The 25,701-nt window shown below is 35.5% G+C and overlaps 1 protein-coding gene across 10 annotated transcripts in view; it reads right to left on the bottom strand.

Moving 5' to 3' along the window:
• The window catches only part of Dmd (dystrophin), a 2,465,896-nt gene that overhangs the window by 688,716 nt on the left and 1,751,479 nt on the right, over positions 1 to 25,701 (bottom strand). For all 10 annotated transcript variants that reach the window (XM_051140917.1, XM_051140916.1, XM_051140911.1 and 7 more), the window contains one exon: positions 21,259 to 21,367. In XM_051140917.1, coding sequence (XP_050996874.1) covers positions 21,259 to 21,367 — 109 coding nt within the window. The remainder of the gene's footprint in view (positions 1 to 21,258; positions 21,368 to 25,701) is intronic.

The raw sequence follows: 25,701 nt of genomic DNA, 5'->3' as shown, positions 1-25,701 counted from the left end.
ATATATGCAATGTAATGACACATCTGGAAGCCCTAGGGAAAAAAAAGAAGCAGAAACATCCGAAAGGAGTAGATGGCCTGAAATAATTAAACTCAGGGCTGAATACAATACCTTAGAAGCAAAGAGAACAATTCAAAGAATCAAGAAAACCAGGAGTTGATTCCTTGAGAAAATCAACAAGATAGACAATCCATTAGCCAAACTAACGAAAAGGCAGAGAGAGACTATGCAACTCAACAAAATCAGAAATGAAAAGGGAGACATAAACAACAGACACTGAAGAAATACAAAGAATCATCAGGTCCTATTTCCAAGGATTATATGCCACAAACAAGGGAAATGGACAATCTTCTTTATAAATTCCACTTGCCAAATTTGAATCCAGATTAGATAAACAAATCAAATAGTCCTATTTCTCCTACAGAAATAGAAGCAGTCATTAAAGTCTCTCAAAAAAAAAAAAAAAAAAAAAAAAAAAAAACCTAGGCCAGTAGGTTTCATTTCAGAATTCAACCAGACCTTCAAAAAAGAGCTAATACTGATATTATTCAAGCTACTCCACAAAATAGAATTGAATGGAACATAAGTAAACTTACTGTATGAGACCACTGTCACTTTGATACTTAAACCTCACAAAGACCCAAAAAAGAAAAAGAATTTCAGAAGAAATTCTCTTATGAACATTGATGCAAAAATGCTCAATAAAATACTTGCATACCAAATCGAAGAACACATCAAAGATATCATTCACTATGACCAAGCAGGCTTCATAATAGGCACTCAGGGATGGTTCAATATATGGAAATATATTAATGTAATCCACCATATAAACAAATTGAAAGAAATAAAACATGATGATCTCTTTAGATGCTGACAAAGAATTTGACAAAAATCCAACACCCATTAATGTTTAAAGTTTTGGAGAGACTAGGTATACAAGGCACATACCTCAATATAATAAAAGTTATATACACCAACCCAATAGGCAATATCAAATTAAATGGAGAGTAACTCAAGGAAACTCCTCTAAAATCAAGGACCAGACAAGGCTGCCACTTTCTCCCTGTCTCTTCGGTATAGTTTTGGAAGTTTTATATAGAGCAATAAGACAACAAAAGGAGATCAAGTGGATCCAAATGAGAAAGTAGGAAGTCAAATTATCCCTATTTGCAGATGATATGATAGTGTACATAAGTGACCACCAAAATTCCACCAGAGAATTCCTACAGCTAATAAACCACTTCAGAAAAATGGCTGGATACAAAATTAACTCAAAAAAGTAAGTAGCCTTCCTGTATACAAATGACAATCATGCTGAGAAAGAAATTAGCGAAACTAGACCCTACATGATAGCCATAAGTAATATAAAGTATCTAGCAATAACTCTAACCAAGCAAGTAAAACACTCGTTTGAAAAAATCTTCAAATCTTTGAAGGAGATTGAAGATAACATCAGAAGATGGAAAAATATCCCTTTTTCATGGATTGGGAGAATTAAAAAAGTAAAAGTGGCCATCTTACCAAAAGCAATTTACAGAATCAGTGCAATCCCTATCAAAATACCTATACAATTTTTTAAAGACATTGAAAGATCCATTCTCAACTTCATATGGAAAAATAAAAAACCCAGAATAGCTAAAACAATCCTGGACAGTAAAAGATCCTCCAGAGGAGTCTCTATATCTGATCTCAAGCTGTACTATAAAGCAATAGTAATTAAAACAGCATTGTACTGCCACAGCAATAGGGTGGTTGATCAATGGAATCGAATCGAAGACCCAGAAATGAATCCACACACATATGATCACTTGATTTTTTACAAGAAGCCAAATCTATTAAGTAGAAAGAGGATAGCATCTTCAACAAATGGTGCTGGTCTAACTGGATGTCTACATGTAGAAAAATGCAAGTAGGTCCATAATGTAGAAAAATGCAAGTAGGTCCATAATTATCACCATGCACAAAACTCAAGTTGAAGTGTTAGAGATCTCAACATAAAATCAGAGAAACTAAGTCTGTTAGAAGAAAAAGTAGGACAGAGCTTGGAAATTATTGACACAGGAGACAACTTCCTGAATAGAACACCAACAGCCCAGGTTCTAAGGTCAACAATTAATAAATGGGACCTCATGAGGTTGAGAAGCTTCTGTAAGGCAGAAGACACTGTCAACAGAACAAGGCAACAACTTACAGACTGGGAAAAGATCCTCACCAAAGGACTAATATATAAAATATATAAAGAGCCCAATAAATTAATTAAACACTACCAAACCAAATAACCTGATTAAGAAATGTGGCTCAGAAATAAACAGAATTCTCAACAGAGGAATATCAAATGTCCAAGAAACACTTAAAGAAATTTTCAACGTCCTCTGTCATCAGAGAAATGGAAATCAAAAGAACTCTGAGATTGCATCTTACACCCATCAGAATGATGAAGATCAAAAACTCAAGTAACAGCACATGCTGGCAAGGATGTGGAGAAAGGGGAACACTTTCATTGCTTGTGAGAGTGCAAATTTGTACGACCACTTTGGAAATTAGTCTGGTGCTTTCTCAGAAAACTGGGAATAGGGCTACCACAAGACCCAGGTATTCCACTCCTTGGCATATACCCAGAAGATGCTTCACCACACAACAAGGACATATGCTCAACCATGTTCATAGCAGCCTTATTCATAATAGCTAGAATCTTGAAACAACCTAGATGTCTCTTAGTTGAAGAATGGATAAAGAAACTGTGGTATATTTACACTATGGAATATTACTCAGCTCCTAAAAACAAGGAAATCTTGAAATTTGCAGGCAAACGATGGAACTAGAAATGATAATCCTGAGTGAGTTAACCCAGACCCAGAAAGATAGACATGTTATGCACTCACTTATAATTCTACACTAGCCCAACATGGATGTCCCCTGAAAGTCTTCACTTAGCAGGAGATTGGGATAGATGCTGGGACTTCCTATTGGGATTCTAGGTGAGAAAAGTATGAGATAATGGGGAAATAAAAGGATCCAGAGGGTCCTAGAAACCTATAAGAACACCATCAAGGCTGGTGGGTCTGGACCCAGGGGGTTCTGTACAAACTACTGTGTCAACCACAGACAATGCATGCAGTAAACCAGGAACCCCTATTCAGATCTAGCCAATGGACAGCACATTCTCCACAGTGGTGTGGAGAGTGGGTAATGACTCTGACATGAACTCTGGTGCCCCCTATTTGACCACTATCCCTTGCTAGGGAGCCCTGGTGGCTCTCAGAGGAAGGGGAAGCAGGGTACCAGGATGAGACCTGATAGGCTGTGGTCATATGGTGGGGCCGGAAGTCCCCTTCTGTCACAGATCTAGGGGAAGGGAATAGAGTGAAAGAGGGAGGGAGTAAGGAATGGGAAGATACAAGTGAGGAGATTACAGTTGAGATATAATCTTAATAAATTACTTAAATTTAAAAAAACATGATAAAAAGAGAGAGTAGGTTCTTTTATAAAGAAAAAATCAAAATGATGAAAACTACCTAATTTATCATGTCAACCATGGAGGGAGAATTTTATGACCTAAGAATCATTTTAGGCTGAGATTCTATAAGGTATAGATTTTAGGAATGGTGTGTTTTAAATAGTTCTAAAATCAATTGTGTCATTTGAAAGGATTGTATAGTTATACTATATAGAACACTAAGAAGAGAGAGTAGGAGATTAATTTACACATTGATATAATGGTATTAACACATAAATATGGATAGTGATAAAAGTGAAATGAATCCAGGCCTATTGGTGACAATTATAGTCCAAATATTTGAGATGCTGAAGCAGGAGTACTGCCAGTTCAAGGCCAGTTCAAGTCTACATAATAAGGCTCTGTAAAAAGGAAAAGATAAGAGGACGTGGTAAAAACAAAATCCTCAAGATAGCTATACAAAAGGCATCTTTGGCTGAGAAGCAGAGGGATGTGAATCCTGGCCCTCAGTCTACTTTTTCCTTTATATTCAGTCCAGGACTCCAGCCCATGAAAGGGTGGCACCCATTTTATGCTGAGGTTTCCACCTCAAGTAAAATAATCTAGAAGATCTTTCACACTTACATCCAGAAGTTAAGGTAATTCAAATAATCTCTCACAGTTATGCTTGGAGTCTTGTTTCCTTGTGTGATTATAAATTCTGCCAAGTTAACAATCAGTATTAACCACCATACTTTCCACTTATCCATGACTGATTCTCATAACATACCTTAAAAAATACACAATTTTACTTTCATTCTATTCTATGTAATTCTATTACATCATACCCTTTCTCATCTACTTCTCTCTCTCTCTCTCTCTCTCTCTCTCTCTCTCTCTCTCTCTCTCTCTCTCTCTCTCTCTCTCTCTCTCTCTCTCTTAATAGCTTTAGTTAACCTGGGGCAGGACAGACAATAATCCCCTAAACTACTTCCTATATTGGCCAGGATGGGATATCTGCTTAATCCTTTGCCATCTGCTTCTAATAATTTCTATTGATCTCATCAACTTCTAATGCTAATTTGATACTTCAGACAGCCTACCATTGCTTAGGAACTGCCAGGCATCATTTTGTCTCTAATGCATCTTTTCAGTGTCTCTTCTGTCTAAAATACTCATATTACTTATTTGCCTAAGTATATCTGCTGACTCTTAAAAATTCACCTTTTAAATTCTATTTTTGAAGGCAGGTGTCCCTACCATTCCTATGTTGTACCACTCTATACTGCCTTACTTGACTCCCCTTGGTTCTTTTATAGTGTTCTGTAAGTTGATATTTGTCACATGTACTTATTTATTTTTCCCAATCCCTTCAAGGCCCAGAATCATGCTCATTTTGGTCAATACTGTATCCCATAAGATACATGACAGGACAAAGTGTAAACTGCAATACACTACTTGTCAGATTAATGTATTGACACATTAAGGATGCAAACAGTCATAGTTAGAGAATTTTGCCCATAAGTGAAAGGATTCATTGGAAGTAACTACATTGCACTGATGATGACATTTTTATTGCTTCTCAGTACATATTTTATTTTTCCAACTAGTTCAAAATTTAAAAGCTACTGAGTTGAAGTGATATTACAATAGCTCTTTGCTTTTCATATACAGTTATATTTGGGGTAGCTATTTTACCTATGTATAAATATGTGAACCATAAAGTTGAAACATAACCCAGATGCAATATATAACATTATCATCTCAAGCTATTAGCAATAATCTGATTCTACATGATACAGACTTGAATTCCTGTATGTAGATATAACTAAAAGTGCCTCAGTAATTAAGTAAATGGAACTCATTTTCATAAAACTAAAAACTATAATGTTGGAGCTTCATCTTCTGCCTTTTGGCCCAATTTATCTTCCAGAGTTATTAACAATGCAGGAACTATTGAGGACTTGCTTACCCTGTCTTGGCAGAGTTCAGCCATTGACTCTGCCTGCATCTAAGCTGCCCATTTTAGGCAGAATTTCATTTATGGCAGGAAGGAGGACATTTTGCTGAGTGGTTACTTTGCCACATTTGAAGCCATCTCCATAAGGAGGTTTTTTGATGCTCATCGTCTTCTTTGAGGTCACCTGGGTATTGTCAGGAGTTAACTTGTCTTGTTGCCAAAGAAACTTCAGGATAATAAAAGCATCTTTACATGCCATATTCTGTATGTTTCTGAGGCTTTTGAAGACCTTATTTAACTGTTTTACCTCATATATTTATAGAGTTGTATCTATCTGTTAGACTTATGATTTATATTCTTGTACTAGAATCTGACAGGCACTTGATGGCCGAAGATGAGGCTCCAACATTTTAGAGAGTGTTGGGTGACTATTCAGGCAGTAAACTCTCTAAGTCATTTTGTTCATTTTGGAAGCTGCTAACCTGCACTGCTTGTTCACTCAGGAATTTAAGTCTTACTCCTTCTCTAGCCTCTGAGGGATGTTGAAACAGATAGTTTAGTTTTGCAATCAAGTTTAGTTGGTTAGAGGATAAGATCTTTTGAGATCAAGATAAAGGAGTTAAGTTGATAGAGATGAGATAGGATATATATCGAATATCATTCAGAAATTTAGACCCAACAAGACAAGAAAGGTCCAAATCACTATGAATGTAACATTTATAGAACTCATGATTATCATATGATTCTCCCTGCTGTATTTAGTTTGTTTTATGCATGTGTACTAAAATAAATATATATGAAAAAACCTGAAAACTATAGCATTTAGTTATCTACTTTTGTTAATGATGGTAGCCAAGTTAATTTGCTCTGGGGGAGGTTTATTTCTTAGGGGAAAGGTAAAATGAAATACAAACTAATATTTATTGGTTACATGGTATCTGTCAGTGAATAATCTGAGCAATTTGTATGTTTTATTTCAACTCCATCCTTAAACATACGTATTTCTATGTAACCATTAGCTTTATATGTCTGCTTTACATGTTATTTTATTCTTTTTTTATTTAATCAATTTTTAATTTTTTAAAATTTTTTATTAATTCTTGTTACATCTCAATGTTTATCCCATCCCTTGTATCCTCCCATTCTTCCCTCCCCCCCATTTTCCCATTATTCTCCTCCCCTATGACTATTCCTGAGGGGGATTACCTCCCCCTGTATATGCTCATAGGGTATCAAGTCTCTTCTTGGGATGGCTCAGCTGTTAAAGGCTAGGCTCACAACCATAAATTATTCTTATTTTTAATTAACTTATCATAATAAATATTAACCAAAGCTAAATTTTATAAATTTTAATTTATTATGATTTATTTAGATTACATCCCAATTATTATCCCCTCGTTTGCATATTCCTGTTGCCACCCTCACTCCCTCTTTCACCCCATTCCCCTCCTCTGAACCTCTGACAGAAGGGACCATCTCCGGCATCATATGAACACAGCCTATCAGGTTTCATTCTGATAGTCTGCTTCCCCTTCCTTTGTGTGCCCACAGGGCCTCCCCACAAAGGGGAAGGGATCAGTTGTGGCTGCCAGAGTTCATGTCAGAGGCAGTCCCCATTATCTACTTATTATAGAGTTTCGCTGCTAAGATAGGAAAATGTCCTCCAAAGAAGGGGCAAATTTTCTAGGTTTAACCTCAGTTTTATAATCATTATTAACTTTTTTAGCAAATGATAGTGCGATCCTGACAGTAGTTGCACAAATTATTTTAAACCATCTCTTCATTTCTATCATGAAAGCTTTGAAAATTTTCTTTCTCATTTATATATTGGTATTATTGGTTTTGAATAAGTATTAGGATTACCTAGAATTACAAATGGTCTCACTATGGAGAAAGCTAAAATATAGAAATGTATCCCATGATCTATTTTTCTTTATTAGGTAAAAATCTATCACCAAGTCTTTATTTTAAAGAGACATCAGGAAACAGCAGTTTGTAGGCTAAGTCTTTTCCACCATTCAGATTTTTAATTAAAGCTTTATTGGAACACAGTTAGATTGTTCATTTAGAAACTCTCTAGGGTTGGTTTTGTACTCCAGTCATATACTTAGATGACACTGGCAGATTTTTTTAATCTAAAAAGCCATGAATAATTACTATCTGGCTCTTCATACAATAAATGGAAAATCTCTGATTTAAAACTTTTAGTTGGAATGATTTTCTTTATTAATCAATATCTGTTTGCTGAAACAGTGAATTTATAAGTCAGTACGCTTCTACACTACAAAATGGAAACATAGTTTTTATTCACAATTAAGTTACATATTCCCTGCGTCCAAGGCATCACTTAATTGCAATGTGCTGTTATTTAGTAAATCAATTGGAGATTTGACTATTGTAGCTAAAACTAGAAATAGGAAGTGAAAAACTACAGTTTTGAGTTTCCTCAAATACAATTTCTTCAATGGCAGTAAAATAATTATTTTTATTCCTTAGGGATATTTTAAAGATCACAATAGGCAATAATAGATAAATATAAACAATTTAACATTTGTAATCATATATATATTAATGTTTATTTCAATCTTGTGTCTCACTAAGTATAATCACAATTTCTTTTAACTAATATTCATGTGTAGCATGAACAACCTCATTCACTTGGTGATTCTGCCATCTTCACTTGATACCTTGAGTATGTCTCCATTAACATGGACCTTATCTTTTTGGTCCAGGTTGGTCTACTCATTCATTTCTCTCAACCTGTTTGTACCCACTGTCTTTACCACATTATCTTTTACTAGAACAACTCAACTTTAACTACATAGGGAATATACATTTAAACCTAGATGAATGTTTCATTGCAACACTAGCTAACAGCGATGAATAATAGCCTAGTGCCTTTACATAATTTCTGAACACAAAAATCCTAAGTAGTACTGATTGCAAAGACAACAATGAAGAGAGGGCTATATACATACATACACACATACACACACGCACGCACGCACACACACACACACACAAACATCTGTACTAAGTCACTAAGTACTAACTAACATAGATTAGAGGGAGAATGTTTCTTGTAATCTCGGTGGCCTCTGAAGTTTCAGAGGAGAAAGAATAACTACAGAAACAATGCACATCTTTTTACTGAAGTAACTTCCATCCCCTGAAGTGATTTGTAAGCTTTAAGACCTAAATCCAGCAACATTGACTTAATTTTAAGATTTGGGTGTTAGGAAAGAAAGAGGGAGGAAGAACCAGGTGTACTCTTGTCAAACTTTGTCTAGAAAATCACTCATGTAAGCACGAGCTACGTCATAGTTTATATATATCCTGACTGTGTTCAAAGATTATGTAGTGAAGACCCAGTGCATTTAACATAACAGGCATGACATTTAGAAGACAAGAATTTAATGAATTCAAGGTCCTGTTGTTCACACATATTAATGTGTATGTCTCTTGGGGGTAATCATTTAATTTAGGCTTTAGTTCCTACTTATGAAAAAACAAAGAAAAGTAATATGGCATCTATGTCATAAGGAGGTTATAATATTAAACAGAAAAACACAAAAAGATTTAGCCAATATCTGCTGTAGAGTAAGACATTAATGCATGCTAGCTCTCAGATAAATATTAGTTACATTTGGGTCAATAGAAAACACAGGGGGATAATTGAAATGAAAACAGGTATTATTTTTGAAAACAGTATGATCTTCATATTTAATACTGGAATAGAATGAGACAGTGGGTCTATAGAGACCTACTAACAGAGTTAAACATGAACTCACAATGTTATTTTACTTGTTGACATGATACCTTTCTTGGCAAGGCACAGTTTCTTCAAAATACTCAATATGAAGCATTTATTAATCTATATAATAAACACAAATCCACACATTTAAATGTTTCTCAGAGTCAGAGATCAAGATGGAAATCCCTAGAATCATAGAGATCTGTGTCTATAAACTTGCTTATTACGTTCACAGTCAAGGAGCTCAGAAGGGGTAGTGTCAGCTTTTAAACCAGAATCTTTTCATTACTTTTCCCTGTTGGGGTTGTAGGACATGCTGTGAGTGACCTCCAGAGATTCTTTAAGCTGTATGCAGACAGCAAATTGAATCTGAATGCTTTATTAGACACGTTTGTCTTTCAGCTAGTAGAAGTGAATGTCAACTGTACTTGAAAATATGTGTGTGTGTGTTGTGTGTGTGTATGTGTATGTGTGTAAAATTGGGTCCTGACCTTGAAAAAGAAACCCAACCAAAGTACAGTATTCCATTCTGAGTCATTTTCTTTATTTGTTAAACAGAGCACTTGTTTAAAAGAGAATGGCACATTTTATCTTGGACAAATGAGAATGAGCAAGAAGAAAAAGAATTAAACTTCTCTTTTGATGATTCTGGACTTAGTAAGCAAAATGTTTATCATTAAAATTTTAGGATTAAAGTCTGTTGGTTAAGGAGACGACTTTTCTCACTTACCTTAGTATAAGATAGAAATTCACCTTCTCCACTTTTAATTCATAGTGAACATTATAGAATGTTTATTTATAACTTTTCCATAAATATGTATGATAATAAAGAATAATCCTGAAAATATAGGAGATGTCAAGAACTGAATTATTATTTTTTTAACTTTCATGCCAGGCATGACTTTAATCCCAGCACTCAGGCAATCAGGTAGACGCAGGCAGATCATTCTGAATTGGAGAGCAGCCTGGTCTATGAAGTGATCCAAGGGCAGCCAATGCTACACAGAGAAACTCTGGCTTGAAAAACCGAAATCCAAACCAAACTGAAGCAAAAAAAAAAAAAAAAAAAACCTTTCAATATTGCACCCTACATTTATAGTTGCATACTATTTGCTTCCTACTTTTTTTTTGTTTTGTTTTGTTTTTGTTTTTCCAAGACAGGGTCTCTCTGTGCTAGCCTTGGTTGTCCTGGATTCACTTTGTCGACCAGGCTGGCCTCGAACTCCCTCCCAAGTGCTGAGATTAAAGGCATGCACCACCACTCCCAGCTACTTCCTCCTTTTTTAATGTTGGAAAGCATATAGTATTGTGAAGACATGATTTATTCTTGCTGAAACAGGACATGAAGTAGCATCATTTTCACATTTTTTTTTTTCTATTGTAGGCAGGTATATACTACAATTTGGCAGTGGTATAGTTAATGGTATAACAATGGCTCCTATTTATTATGGCATTTCTGCTGAGTATAAGATTTTATTTTGGGCTGGTATTGTGTTAGGAATAAAATAAATATTTTTTTTTACAAATAACATAATTGAAAGAATAAGTTATATGAATTTCTAGAAGAGAGCAAATAAAATGGTTTTCAGTCTGGATGTCAAGACACATTCACAAAAGTGAGTTAAGAAATAAATGGCAAGATGTGGCCTGGAGATTTGTAACAAAATGACAGAACATCCCCATTTGAAGAGTAATATAGGGGTTTTACATTTTGTTTTAATTATGTATATGTGTGTGTATCTTTGTGGGAAGATAAAGACGTGAGTTCAGATTCCCACAAATATAAGAAGAGAATTCTGAACCCCGTGGATCTTGAGTTACAGGTGTTTGTGAGCCACTCAATGTAGGTCTTGTGAAATTAACTTGGATCCTGTGCAAGATCCTTGCATATTATAGTCTTAATAAAATAGAATTTAGCATCAAGGGTCTGAAGATATGGCTATTTTTAGGAGGAAAAAGTGAAATAGATTAGCACACTGGGAAGCACTGAAATCAAAGCCATGGGCTGGAGGTTTAGGTTCAGATTAGACCCCTAAAGAGCTAAAAAAATATGATCATTTAATATGTCTAGTGTTATAACTAAATGGAAGGGCTGATTTAAATCTAAAGTAAATATATTTATGAAGTTGTTGAAGACATAACCTATTACATACTTGTCATTAAATAAAGGGCCAGACATACATAGTAACACTAAATAATTGCAGGAAAGGTGTATATAGGCTTTATAAAGTAACTAGTCACAAATAGACTAGCAATGATCAACAATGTCCAAAGCTCTTAATAGTAAAACTATATAGAAAACATACAAAGGTAGGGGACGAGACTACATGACTTAAAGTCTTTAAAAGCAGCTATTTTATATATAATATGGGGGTACAGGCCTGCTTACTACAAAGGAAAAATTTGAATAACATACTTCAATGAATGAAGGAAGTCTAAGTCTAATTTAATAGTGAGGAAAAAAATTCCTGTTTTTACTCAGAGAGTAACTGGAATTAGATCTTTTTGGTTTTTTTTTTTTAGTGTTGGATATCAGTAATGGTAACAAATTACCTACTCTCTCATATTTAAGAATAGAGTATGAAGTTATCCTAAGACTGCTTCTGAGAAATCATAGAGAGCCAGAACAGGAGGGGGGAGAGAGAGAGAGAGAGAGAGAGAGAGAGAGAGAGAGAGAGAGAGAGAGCACTTTAGTGTCTTTCCTGAGATAGAGGTGAAGGAAAAAAGGCCCCTCAAATATCATTCATATCATAATGTTTTTAATGTCACAGCATAATTATAATGGGTAACATTGGATTTTATTTCAAAAGACTATTTTTTAAGACTATTTTGTTAAATTCAGGTGATCTCTATTTATTTTTAACCTGGGTATCCCACCCAAAAAGACAAGTTCTCTGTCTGGCAATTTTGTGCTACAGTATTCTTTGCCATATTAACAACAACAACAACAACAACAACAACAACAACAATAATAATAATAATAATAATAATAATAATAATAATAATTGAATTACACTTCTTATTTGTAAGTTAAACCAAAATAATGAGATCAGTTATTTTATTCAATATAATAAAGCTAATTTCCCACACACATCTGGGAATCTTTTTTTCCTTTTATTGAAAATACATTTTTCTTATATAATATATTATGATTATGTTTTTCCCTCCATTTACAACTCCCAGCTCCTTCTTACCTCCACTCTCTTTCTGTCTCTTATTAGAAAATAAACCAGATTACAGTTTTTTAAACTATAATTTAACTATAGAAGTGCTACAGAATCCTTTTGGAATCTCCTTTCTTAGAGGGTAAAGTTATATTTACTTTTAAAACTGCTCAGTGAAATTTTAGGCAACATGAGCAATATATGTTTCAGCCTTCAACTGTGAGCTGTTCAAGCTCTGTTCTTTTCTTTAAGGAGTTAAATAGTTTATGAGGATTATGGTAATTTTACTGTAATCAATAGATGGCCTGGGGCAGTTTTACCTCTGCTAGTTTATTTCCAAAAGTACAGCCCTAGTGGGGAGCTGGTAACCAAGCAATAAAACAGCCAAAAGGTTAAGAGTGGGACAAGAAATGGAACTTTATCATAACAAAATGGATAATTACCATATAAATCCCAAAGCTTCCACACTCTATCATTGTTTAGGATGTTAACAATGATGCCTCTGTTGTGTCTTTCTAGTTAGTTAAGCACAGAGCATTGTCGACAAACCTGGCTTGGGACCAGGACCTCTTACAAAGAAATATAATGATTTGCTTCAGATACATGAGAACAATCCTGGGGACTGTCCAAGAAAGGCTTAGAGTGGTCACTTATTTTTATACAGTGTGATACATATTATTATATTTAAAAAATTTTTCACCTCTCTGATACATTCAAATATGATTTTAAATGAGTTAATAAGACAAGTTGAATGGATTATGTAGTTGGTCAAGGCTTTGAACAATCTTGAAAATGATCTAAAATGAATTCTTACTCTGTTAAAATAATTCATTAAGACCCTTCATATTTTAAGTATACAATCTTTATCCTAGTGTACTAGTATTTGGGGGTAAAGTTCAAGATTAATATAGTGTAGCTTCAAAATAAACAACAATGTGGACTTTTATATTTTCAGTATAGAAATCACATTTTGTATGTAGTACTTGACCTAAAACCCACAGCCTTGCACATGCTAGGCAAGCGTTATTTCACTGAGCTCTGGTCTCCAACTTGCAATTATCATTAATGAAAAGCCAGCAGGTTTGCCTCCATTGCCACTGAATTTCTTTATCTGAAGGGTTCAGTAGCAGCAGAATCAGCAGCAAACACAACCCAAACAGCCATGGGTATGGGGAGCAACTTTTCTCACAATTCGGAGAGGCTATTAGTGTACAAGAACAGAAGAACATGAAAATGAATACTTTCCTTCCCTCTGTCCAGATCACTGCAGATATCTGAATTCCAATTTTTTAGGTAGTCAGGCAGACATTAATAGGCTTAGACATCATTGAATATTAAACTGCTCCATTTGATTAATTGGACTCGGTCTCCTATATCTATGATAATGTATTATTATTATTATTATTATTATTATTATTATTTCTTTTATTTTTCTCTCATACATTATGTCCTAACCACAGCTTCTGCTTCTTTGTCTCATCTCAGTCCTCCCACCACCATCTACTCCTGCGTTGGCCAACCTTGCACAGATATCAACCAAACCTGGCATATCAAGTTGCACTTCCCCTCAAGGTAACTCATTAGGAAGGAAAGGGTCTGAAAATCAGGCAAAAGAGTCACAGTTAGCTAGCCCCACTCCCAATAGTAGGATTCCCACAAAAAGAGTAAACTATATAATCATAATACATATGCAGAGGCCTAGGTCAGACCCATACAGCCTCTCAGTTTGGTCTCTTTAAGCCCATGTTAGTTGATTCTGTGGGTTTTATTGTGATGTCTTTGAACATTCTGGCTCAGAGACCACACCCCTGATACTCTTTGGAGGGCCAGGAACCAGAGGCTACATAGCCAATAAGACCTAGGATTGGACCAAACACAACTGGTAAAAAAAATGTAGATGAAATGATTTCTAATGATGTTTCATTGTACTTGTAGATAGGAGCCTAACATAATCATCATCATCATCATCATCAGAGAGGCTTCATCCACCAACTCATGGAAACAAATGCAGAGACCCACAGCTAAACATTTGGCAGAGTTGGGAAGTCCTGCAAAAGAGGGATACAAAGTAGCCTATAATCTTAAGGAAGGAAAAGTACCATGTTTGTACCTTCTTAGACTTTGAAATACTTAGGAAGGATTCTGTTGGCTTCTCAAGATTGATAATACCACATAGAAATGAGAAGCATGAAGGTACTGAATTCATTTTCAGGCCCATTAATGAAATGTTATTTCCTAGCAAAGGATGTCTATTTCAGTATTATTTGTTTGTTTGTTTTTATTTTTGTTTTTTGTTTGTTTTTTACTTTTTATGGCTGTTTTGCCTGCATGAACCTCTGTGCACCATATGCATGTTTGGTACATAAGGAGGGTAGGAGAGGGTGTAAAATTGTCTGGAACTGGAGTTACAGACATTTGTGGGCTGCTACATGGGTGCTGTGGCAGAGCACTTGAGTCCTCTAGAAGAGTACAGGCCATGTATGGCTTCTTGAAGAGTCCAAAAACAACTTTTGGGAGTTAGTACTTTCCTTCCCTTATGCAGGATCCAAATTGGGCCTTCGGGTTTGGCAGCAAGCTCCTTTATTCACTGAGATATTTCATCTCCTCTACTTTATAGACTTTCTAAAATTTTTACATAGTTCTTTTTTATTCTACTGTTTTTGTTTGTTTTGTTTTGCTTTTTATGATTCTTCATTGAAAAGAATGGGATCTGAGTTCTACCTTTCATTTTGGTTAGACAATGGATGTCTCAAACTGTAGAAAGAGAAAGATGGCAGCTACCTGTAGAACAAGGGCCTCTGAATCAACAAATCAAAACTCATATGGACTTGCAGAGACTGAAGCAGCAAGCACAAGGCAGATAGATGGGCAACCGCACCAAGTCCTCTGCATATTTATTATAGCTTTGAGCTTAGTATTTTTTATGGGACTCCTGAGTGTGTGACTAAATGAGGCTCTGATTTTTGTGCCTATTCCTAGGACTCTTTTCCTTCTTTTGTTTGGCTTTGTTCAACTTCAATATGATGGATTTTGTTTTATCTTATATTTTATTGTTTTATGTTTGGCTGTTGTCTCTTATAAGCCTTTTATTTTCCAAAACAGAAAGACAGAAAGAGAATATCTGGATGGGATAGAGGTGGGAAGTAACTGGAAGGAGGGAAAATTGTAAATAGGGTATATTGTATGAGGAAAATAATCTACTGTAAAAAAGGGGGAAATTATATAAGTGAAAAGAATCACTATTGTACCTTCCCTTAAAAATTTATCATTGAGCTGCCCATTCTCTAAGAACATATCTGGAAGATGCTATACTCAAGAGAGGAAAAGTGGTTGAAGATTTAATCTACAAATTCCCAGTAACAGAAGTGAGGTGTTGTCCCACTGATGTTTCTTCTCAAAGGATTCCAACTTATTCTATATGTGGGCAAGCTTCTCCTACGGTAAGAGGAATCTTAGTGTTAAACAGGCACTTTTGTTTCTGTACATAGGATGTCATTACAACATAGCGATATAATTTTCATGTAATGCCTGTGGTTTAGCTATTTTTAATATATGGTTACAGAGTTGACCACATGACTGACAATTTTGGAAATACTTAGCATTTGGCCCTTTACACAGAGGGTTGATTGAGTTAGTAGTGCAACTGTAATTAGAATTTAGCATATTTGGGGAAAGGGCTGAGAAAAGTTCTCTATATGTAGCCCTGGATATCCTGGAATTATCTATGTATGCCAGCTGGTCCTGAACTCAAGGAGATCTGGCTAGTTCTGCCTCCCAAGTGTGCCAACATATCTGGCTGGAATGTAGGCTATTTTACATTTGATACTATACTTTAAGAATTGCTCTTGAGTTCTGCTATCTCTAAATTTAATTACAAGAAGACTTGTTTTACTAGTATTTAGTCAATAACAAACCTGTATCAATTGGGCCTTTTTTCTCTATATAATATTCAATTCATTTCCTAAATCTTGTCCTGATGTAGTTGCATCAAATCTCCTCACTTGGAGTATTCTCAGTAAGAACGTTTTCTGTGTGATTTATTTTGAAAATGCTAAGTGGAGTGCTGTAGAACATGAGTGTTCTCAGGCCCAGCAGCTTGTGGATAAGAAACGATTCACAGTGACATTTACCACCAGATTTGCTGGCTCTTTGCTTCCATCTGTCACACAGGCCTTCTGACCAATGCTAAGTGCTGGCTGGCTGGCTAAAAACGTCCTTAGCTTCTCCAGAGAAACTTCATGCAAGCACAGCTATTCTCTCGATAAGTGTCTGTGAGGGACACAGATGCACTCTTCTGTGTAACTATTGTGTGGTTTATATGCTTTCCACTCCTTGAACTTCTAAGCTGCAAAGTCCTTCATCAGAGAAGGACAGAGATGTGAAATGCAGGAATTATAAAGGAGTTCCTTTGGTAGTCAAAACACTATATTGCACTTGGACCCCCAATTGTTTCACAAAGCAGTAGGTGGATAGATAAACTCTCCAAGCAACTGAAGCTTGGTGCAATAGTTTTCAAACTGCAGTCCTAAAATCAGCAGCATTGGCCTTGCTTTTAAACTTTTAGAGATACTGCTTTTCCATAAAAGTCACTGAATCAGAAATTAGTAAGAAATTGATGTTTTCTTTTTGCATGGTGAAATTTGAAAATCAATGACCAAGGGCACTGGGTGCAAACCAGCACTTGTGTCTTTTGTTCATATCCCATTGTTGGTAGTTTATATAGAGAGATGGTTACCATTAAGCCTCCTGTCCAAACATGCATGTGATAACACAACTCTTCTTTCAACAGATAGTCATTACCTTACCCCTTATATGGACTAAGCCTTTAAGTTGCATTGACCAATACAAAATAGTAGAAATCACATATAAATGTCAAAGTTTAAGCATCATGAAATCTTCAAGCTTCCATCCTCCTCATCTTAGAGGAAGACTGCCTTGAGAGCATCACAGAATAAAGTAATAGTCTAGCCTACCAGATGATGCAGGCTGTATAAAAGAATGAGGATCTCTAGTGAACAGCCACCTTTCAGACATATAATGAGACAGCTTTAGAATGTCTAGCTCATCAGACGCTGAATAATTGCATTTAGACTAAGTGGAATGATTACAATAAATATCCAGCCAGTCACAGTTCAAAAGGGAATCACAGAATCAAAGGCAAGTAAGTAATAATTCCTTTAGGTCAGTAAGTTTTGGGGTGTTTTATGCAATAATAGGTAACTGAGACACCGAGATATCTAGGATCATCAAAACAAATGAAACAATTTTTGAGAGCATGACATTTATCTTGTAATTTTGAATAATTTATATAGCTCAGACAAGACTACTGCATCATATTATATAATGGAAGTAAACAGCCACAGGGAAGCTTGCTTTAGTGTTCTTAAAAAGGCCACTTGGAAAAAAATCAAATCAAATCAAATAGAAAGCTACTTTGAACCTAAGACTCCACACTTGTTAAAAGAAAAATATTCAACTAGATGACAACTTCAATGATTATTCCAGGCTCAGCACTCTAAGTTTCTAAGAAATTCAGAGAAAACTGATTTTAAGACACAGCAACTCAGAACACTATTACTTTCTAGAAATAGAAGACATGTTAAATTAGCATTAACTTCTTGCTTTCTGCTTCTGTTTAGAATTTCCATTGTGTTGTAGGACAGATAGTGTAATATACAGCAACAAAATGAAACAACACTTGACCTAGTTGGATTATAGTTTGTAGTTGTGTGGCCTTTGCCTAGTAATATTCCTTCTATGTCTTGGCTTTCTTATAGTTAAAAATGTGGTGTATAAACATATTTACTTTACAATTATTTTGGGGATAAAAACCAAAGTGTAAAGGAAGCTATGCATGTAAGAATGGTGTGCTGAAAAACCATCAAGGTAAGTTCAAAACATTGTATTATAATGTGGTCCAAGAAAAATAATCATGTAACCAAATCATATTATAAATTAGATTTTTTTTCAGTCAGAGTTTCTCTGTGCAGTCTTGGCTATCTTGAACTCTTTTTGTAGACTAGGCTGGCCTCTGCCTCCCCAAATACTGGGAGTCCAGTTGTGCTACCATGTCTGGCTATAACTTAGATTTTTAAACACTGAATTCAATTTGGATTAAATTACTATGTGTCAGAAAGCCAATAATACACAATTCTTCTGATGGTTAAACTACTACATGAGAGAATAAGTCTTAAAATAAAAGTAATATGATTCTGACTTCGTGTTCATTCTTTTCAATCAACATTTGTATGATTAGAGTGATCACTATGTTGAATTTATACTCAATTTTTTGTCAGTTTGCTAGAGGAAATAAAAAATCTTTTTGAGAAAATTCCCCTCTCACTCCTCCAACTTTGGCCTTAGTGTTGTAAATTCTCATGGTGGCTCAGAATTGAGGATACCCCCAGCCTCCCTACTGGTAGCAATACAGGAGGAATGGTGGGGCAACATAAGGAGCCATAGATGGTGATGAAGTCCTCACTAAAGGGAGGAAAGAACTGGAGGAGGTACCTGACAATATTGGCTTCCTTCATTGCTCTTGCTCTTTGTGTAGCCTTTGCTGCAGGCTCAATGGCCATTGTGATTATCACCTAACTCCTAGTCTAGTCCCTTTCTTGGTGTCGCAGCTGTGTTTTATTGTACTACCTGCCTATCATAATTTCTGTACACACAGAGAGAGAGAGGGGGGGGAGGGGGGAGGGAGAGAGGGGGTAGGGAGGGAGGGAGAGAGAGAGGGGGAGAAAGAGAGAGAGAGAGAGAGAGAGAGAGAGAGAGAGAGAGAGAGAGAGAGAGAGAGAGAGAGAGAGCGCTTTGCTGCCTTGCATCACCCTCTAATGCTTTCAGACTTAACTAGTGTACCTGGCTATACTTCAGACAATAATGCCCTCATTCCTACTTACTTTCTCCCCTTTTCCTTTTTTATATAATTATATTTCCCATTCTACAGTGTATGGTGGAATAACCTGGAGAGTCCATTAAAATTCAGATAAGCTTGCAAGGGCTGAGGGTAGGGTTTGGATTTCTGCCATTCTGTCCTAGGATACTTGACATTAATCTGTAGACTACATCTTAAAGCACTTATAATTGAGATAATCTATTTTTTTCTACTGGTTTGTCATCTTTCTCTTTCAATTTGACTGTGCTTCATAAAAGGAGAGACTAACTTAGATGAATTCTCAGCACTTAGTCTGATGTCAGATATACAGAAGTTGTTCCATATATACAAATAAATGGATTAATTATATATGTTCTTCTAAACTAAACATAGAATATATTTCGAGGTAGAAACATTATCATGGACCCAGCATGCTCCCACTGCACTACTCTGAGCCTGAAGTTACCACCTCCTGTAGCCAGGTGGGACTGCAAGAGGAGGGAGAAGGACACCAACCCACTCCTAAAACCTTTGGCCCAAAATTTGTCTTGCCTACAAGAAATGAAGAGATAAAGATGGAACAGAGATTGAGAGAATGGCCAACCAATGGCTGACCCAATTGGAGACCCACACAAAACAAACCCTTGACACTATAAATAATACTCTGCTATCTTTGCACATAGGAGTATAGCATAACCATCTTCTGAGAGGCTACATCTAGCAGCTGATGGAAACAGATGCAGACACACCCAGACAAACAATAGGCAGGGCCCTGAATGTTTGGTGGATGAATGGGAGAAAGATTGAGGGAGCTGCAGGGATCTTGAACTCCACAAGAAGACCTACAGTATAAACTAACCTGGGTCCATGGAGGCACACAAAGACTGGACCACCCACCAAACAGCTTGCATGGGCTGGACCTAGACCTCACCCCCCACATATGTAAAAAGACAGCTTGGTCAAAGTGGGTTCCCCAATAATGGGAGTAAGGGCTGTCTCTCACTCTGTTTCCTGCCTCTGGATCCCCTTCCCCTAGCTAGGCTGCCCTGTCAGGGCTCAGTGGGAGAGGATGTGCTTAGTGACTTGATGTGCCAGGGTGGGTTGGTACCCCTTGGGGGGAATGGGGGTAGGGGCGTGGAGGTGGGACTTGGAGAAGAGGAAGGACAGGCTGGGATCAGACTATAAAATGATTAAAAGAATAAATAAACAAACAAATAAATATAGGTAAGTAGGTCATCATGTCATTTAGGAACACTGTATCTTAAATAGATTTCTGTTCCCTGGTCTTGATTATTCCTACAATATTCATAGTAGCTTATATGAAAATATAAATCCTTAAATTCTACATTTCACAAGCTTATGAAAAATTTTTATAATAACTGTAATATAGCATTACAGACTCTCAGACTGAACATGCCAATGACATATAGAAAACAGACATCAATAAAGTATGTTCTGTAGACAACTGTGCATATTTGCTGAGAGAAACAAAAAGTAGAGATCATAAAAAGAAGTAAAATCAACAGAGTTTATTCACTAGCACCTTGATATAGCATTTACAGTGCAGGATGTTGATGAAAAAAGAACACAATGTTTACACATGCTTTTTAAGTCTCCAGTGTCATTGAACTTTCACCTTGATGTCAGTACTTAAATGCTGGGGTTGTGGTGGTTTGTTGAATTTCCTTTCTAAGAATTACCTTCAACTTTAATTAAAAACTCGTCCCATGAATACTCTGCTTCCAATGAAGCAGAAATTCAAAGGATTGGCCTTCTCCTGGTGATTCAATGTGGATCTTCAAAGGCAGCCAGCTTTAGTGCTAAGGAATAAGCTCCTCACCTTCCCTCTGCTTTTCCTTGTACTTGGATCTTCAGAAAATACAGCTTGTAAACCTCTCAATGTCCAAGGAACCCACTCAAAGACCTTTTGCATAATAAATAACATAAATGTTTACTCTTCTCTGCAGAATCAGAAACCAATTTTCCTTTTCATTCACAGATAACCTCACAGCCATGCTTTTACGCAAACAGCTAAAGCAAAAGAGAACACCTGGGAAATAATGTACTTACAGGCTCCAATAGGGGTCAATCCAGGGGCACTGTCAGGGTGCTTTGTCCTCAGCTCCCGAAGTAAATGGTTTACAGCCTCCCACTCAGACTTCAAATCTTCTAACTTCCTCTGTAATAGAAAAGCATAAATGTTACTGATTTAAAAAAAAAAAAAAGAATCCAATATAACTTAACTCCCCAAGTTATCAATTTATTTTCTGGGCTTATTCTTTACAAAGAACCTGAATAATTACAAGAAAAGTGAATTCTACATAGGCATTTTGTTTTCACTTTAAAAATTTAAAAGAACATAAGAAGGTACTTGCTGTGCAAAAGGAGAACCTGAATTTGGCTACTTGGTTTAAGTAAAAAAAAAAAAAAAAATGGGTGTAGCAGCTTGCAGCTCTTCTCCTGGATGCTCTGCACAGAAATAGATGCTTTCCATAAGCTCCATGACCATCATTCCAGCCAATCCATAAGCTTCTGGCTCCATGGATGACCCTGTCCTCCAAAATATGGTGGGTAGTGACAGAGAAGACAGCCAATACTGAGTTTGCTTCTTTGCGTGCACATATGAATGTGAGTGTCCAAACACAAGCAGTTGCACACTTATAAACACATACAAATATACATGGATTGTAATTTGAAACTTCTTTTAGTTTAATATTTTTAAAACTTTAAAGACATGTCTTGTGAGAATGCTTGGCTTGTGACAACTATGACTGTATACACACAGACATGCATCTGGCCGCTGCAACTGCACAATTTGATTCTCTGTTTCCCTCTGTAAATGTATCTAATATACGTGAGGCCTAGAGATGACATTCAAATCTCAAAAATGCTTCCTTAGATGTAGCAAGAGATACTGAGCAAGCCTAAATTGATACTCAAATACTTCCTCAGAGCTGAGTCAGCTCACAGTTGAGCCTTTGTATTAATTTTGTATCAATTTTAATTTTGAATAGCAGATAAATTTATATGATATCCTTAAATAATCATAAGAGATGTGCTTTGGGGTGGTTTCTAAATGGATTCTAAGAGAATTTTGTTAAATAGAGACAGTTGATGAGCCTTTAGAATTATTCCTAGTGTGTAACTGGTGAAAAAAAGTAACTGTCCAAATTCATTTCAAACATAATTTTAAAGGGAAAAAATAAGTGTACTAATAAAAAACAGTTAAGAAAAATGAAAGCATCAACTTTCAGAATATAGGCAAATAGGTATTGATACTTTGAAATAAAGCTTTCAGTGATAGCTGTGGAAATGTGAGAAATAGTCTTGCTGGGAGCTGTTAGGCAGCTAGGTCATGATGATCCCAGTTACACATACATACATACATACAGACAGACAGACAGACATCCAGACAAAAACACTTAGAAAAAGTTTGCTCCGTAGAGACAAGACCACCCCGTAACCAGACCAGATCTAAAACAAGAGACAAGGCCACTCTACATTCACAGAAATGACTAATATCTCTTGCTACTCCTTGAACTGTGATATGGTGTAGTCCTATTCCGTCCTTCTCAAATTCTACATTAATCTGATCATCAATTTGACTACATCCTGACAGCATATAATTTGAACATGTATTCTACTTTGCTCACCCTCCTTAAAATTAAAAGTTCTTTCATAAAGATGGCCCATGGTCTTTTTGAAGTATATTCATCTCTGGTAATAAGTTAAATAGTTCTAATTATTATTACTGGTGTGTTCACAGTAGTCTCTAGTTGGAGGGCTTTTCTGTATGCGTGTTCAGGTGATGATGGAATCTAGCCTGCGTTTTTATTAAGAAAGTGCTCCTCCACTGAGCTACACTTTCACATGAAGGCTGTAACAGACTCATATGTAAATTCCAATTGTACCACATGCAAATATTTAAAAATATAAGTAATAGGATTCTATATTATTAATATGAAATATTTGATTTGATTTTAATTAAATTTATTTTTCATACAGGATCTCATGTAGCCAGAGGTTCCCTATAACTCATGAAATATCTGGGGGTCAACTTGTATTTCTGATCAACCCATTTTCCATGCCAAGTGCTGGGACTATAGGCATGTACTAGCATAGTTGTACATGGTGTCAAGGACCATATCCAAGCCTTCATACATGGTAGGCAAATACTCTATATGCCTAGCCATGATATGAAGGATTTGAATAAAAGCATTTATAAAACATAAATTTGACAAAAGCAAAATTTGAAATTAGTGTTATTTTGTAGTATGTCAAACTGCAAATATGAAAGTAGAACACCACTTGAAAATATCTGTATGATTGTCAAAATTTTATGTTGACATTTTTTCTCTAAAAGAGTATTGAACATTTTACCATCAAATTAGGAAAGTAGGCAATTCGCATGTTCAAATATTATGAATAGCATCTATTCTAACTTTTTAATTTTATTTTTAATTTTTATTTATTTACTTACCTTTTTTGTGTAATATTTATTATAACTCTTTTAATATTTATTTACCCTCCCTCTCTCTGCTTGTGTGTGTGTGTGTGTGTGTGTGTGTGTGTGTGTGTCTGTGTGTGTCTGTGTGTGTATGTATATATGTCATGTGTCTGCAGGTAACAATGGAAGCCAGAATGGGGCATCAGGTTCCTCTAGAATTAAAGTTACATGTGATTGAAAAGCCACTTGAATTGATTACTGGAGACTATATTCTCATCCTCCAGTAGAGCATCAAATGGTATTAAACTCTGAGTCATCTTTTGCCAATTTGTAGCATCAATATGATTTTCTGAGTGGAAAACAAATAAAAGCAAAATAGACCAAATATATTTTAAATGAAATGTTGTTATAAACATATTAATTGATTATGAAGCACCTCTATTATTGTTTCTTTTATTCTGTAAGTCCTTCCACACCTTTGGCTATTGATTTCTGATGTCATTAAAATAATATTTTGTAACTAGAGACACAATTCAGTGGTTAAGACTATGTATTTCTTTTATAAAAGATGCCAGTTCAGCCAGAAAGATTCTAGTAATTCTCTTGTTTCCACTATCCTTTTCACTGTAGAAACACTCTGATTAGACATGTACTGTGTGTCTGGCTTTACATAGGATCTGGGGATCTAAACTCAAGTCTTCAAGCTTGAATGGCAAGCATTTTCCAAGTAATTCATATTCCTAAACACCACATATTGTATAATTATAATATTTAAATGAACAACATTTTCATCAACAATATACCATTCAACCTAGTATACCATATATAAATCTTGAAGCATATGTATATTGTAATGTGCTAACTGCTCTTAGGAAAAAACAAACCTTCAAGAAGTTCTTGAGAATGCTAATAAGATGTTGATATGTGGTAGATTAAATTGTTGGTATAAGAAAAAACAGATTACTATAATCAAAACAGCTGGGAAAATAAAACATACTGGTTGTGATTAACTGTAATTGAAAATTACTAATGATGCCATTATTTAATAGGTTATATCTGAGGAAAGGATGTATGTAGCGTGATAATTGCCCTCTTGACCTTTTTTTTTTTTTTTTTTTTTTTTTTTTTTTTTTGTCCACAGCAATTATTTTGTGTTAAAGGTTGCAGTCTAATCCTCTGACTAAATACATAAAACTAGTTACACCATATTTTTAGTGTCTTATTAAAATATATGTTGATATTGTCTACCAGTGTATGCTGCTTAAGCTGGTCCTATACATGCTTTATTTCCTCTGTCCCTTGTATTTGTCAGCATGTGACTTCTTCAGAATACCTATGGCATTTACCAAGAAGCCTCCTCCCTTTGATTTGACTTCCATTTCAGGTTATTTGTACCAGTGTCTTCATGCAAGCTCTTAATACATATATTTACCCAGTCAAAAAAAATATATGTTGAAGACTAAGTTATATGTTATAAAGTTTGCCTAAGCAATTTTGATAATATAAGAAAAACCTAACTAATCAAATTTGCCTCGTCTTATTACTTTATGAAGTAACTACAATATTTAAAATCCCAATAATTCTCTCAGTTGTAAAAGATGCAACATTACTATTTCAAAATACACATACACATTAAATAAAATTTAAAAGAAAGCTACACTTAACATTTAGGATTAGCAGAATCAAGTGTGTAAATGCTTAAGTATAAGAATGTTTATAGGAGTTGGAAAGAGAGATGAGATTATGAGCATTTAATATTTATCCAGGGAGAATGTAGTTATCTTCTTAACACCTACAATGGATGGGTCACAAATGCTTGTAACTGCGATTCCAGGGGATCTAATTCTCTCTTCTGGCTCTGTGGGCTTCAGGCACACATTTGGTACAAATGCATACATGGAGGTAAAATATGCATGCACATAATGTAAAATAAATAGATAATTACAAACAGCAAAATGTATTTATTTTGCAGTTGTTGATACTGTTGTTACTGCTAAGAGTTATATTTTAATAGGGATTGTTTATCAGACAATACTGTCCTTGAACTTGCTTTATAAATAAAGTCT

This window comes from Acomys russatus, chromosome X, assembly GCF_903995435.1.
Source record: "Acomys russatus chromosome X, mAcoRus1.1, whole genome shotgun sequence".
In the NCBI taxonomy this organism is placed as follows: Eukaryota; Metazoa; Chordata; class Mammalia; order Rodentia; family Muridae; genus Acomys; species Acomys russatus.
Note: the sequence above shows the minus strand (reverse complement) of the source record. Positions and strands in the feature narration are given on the sequence as shown.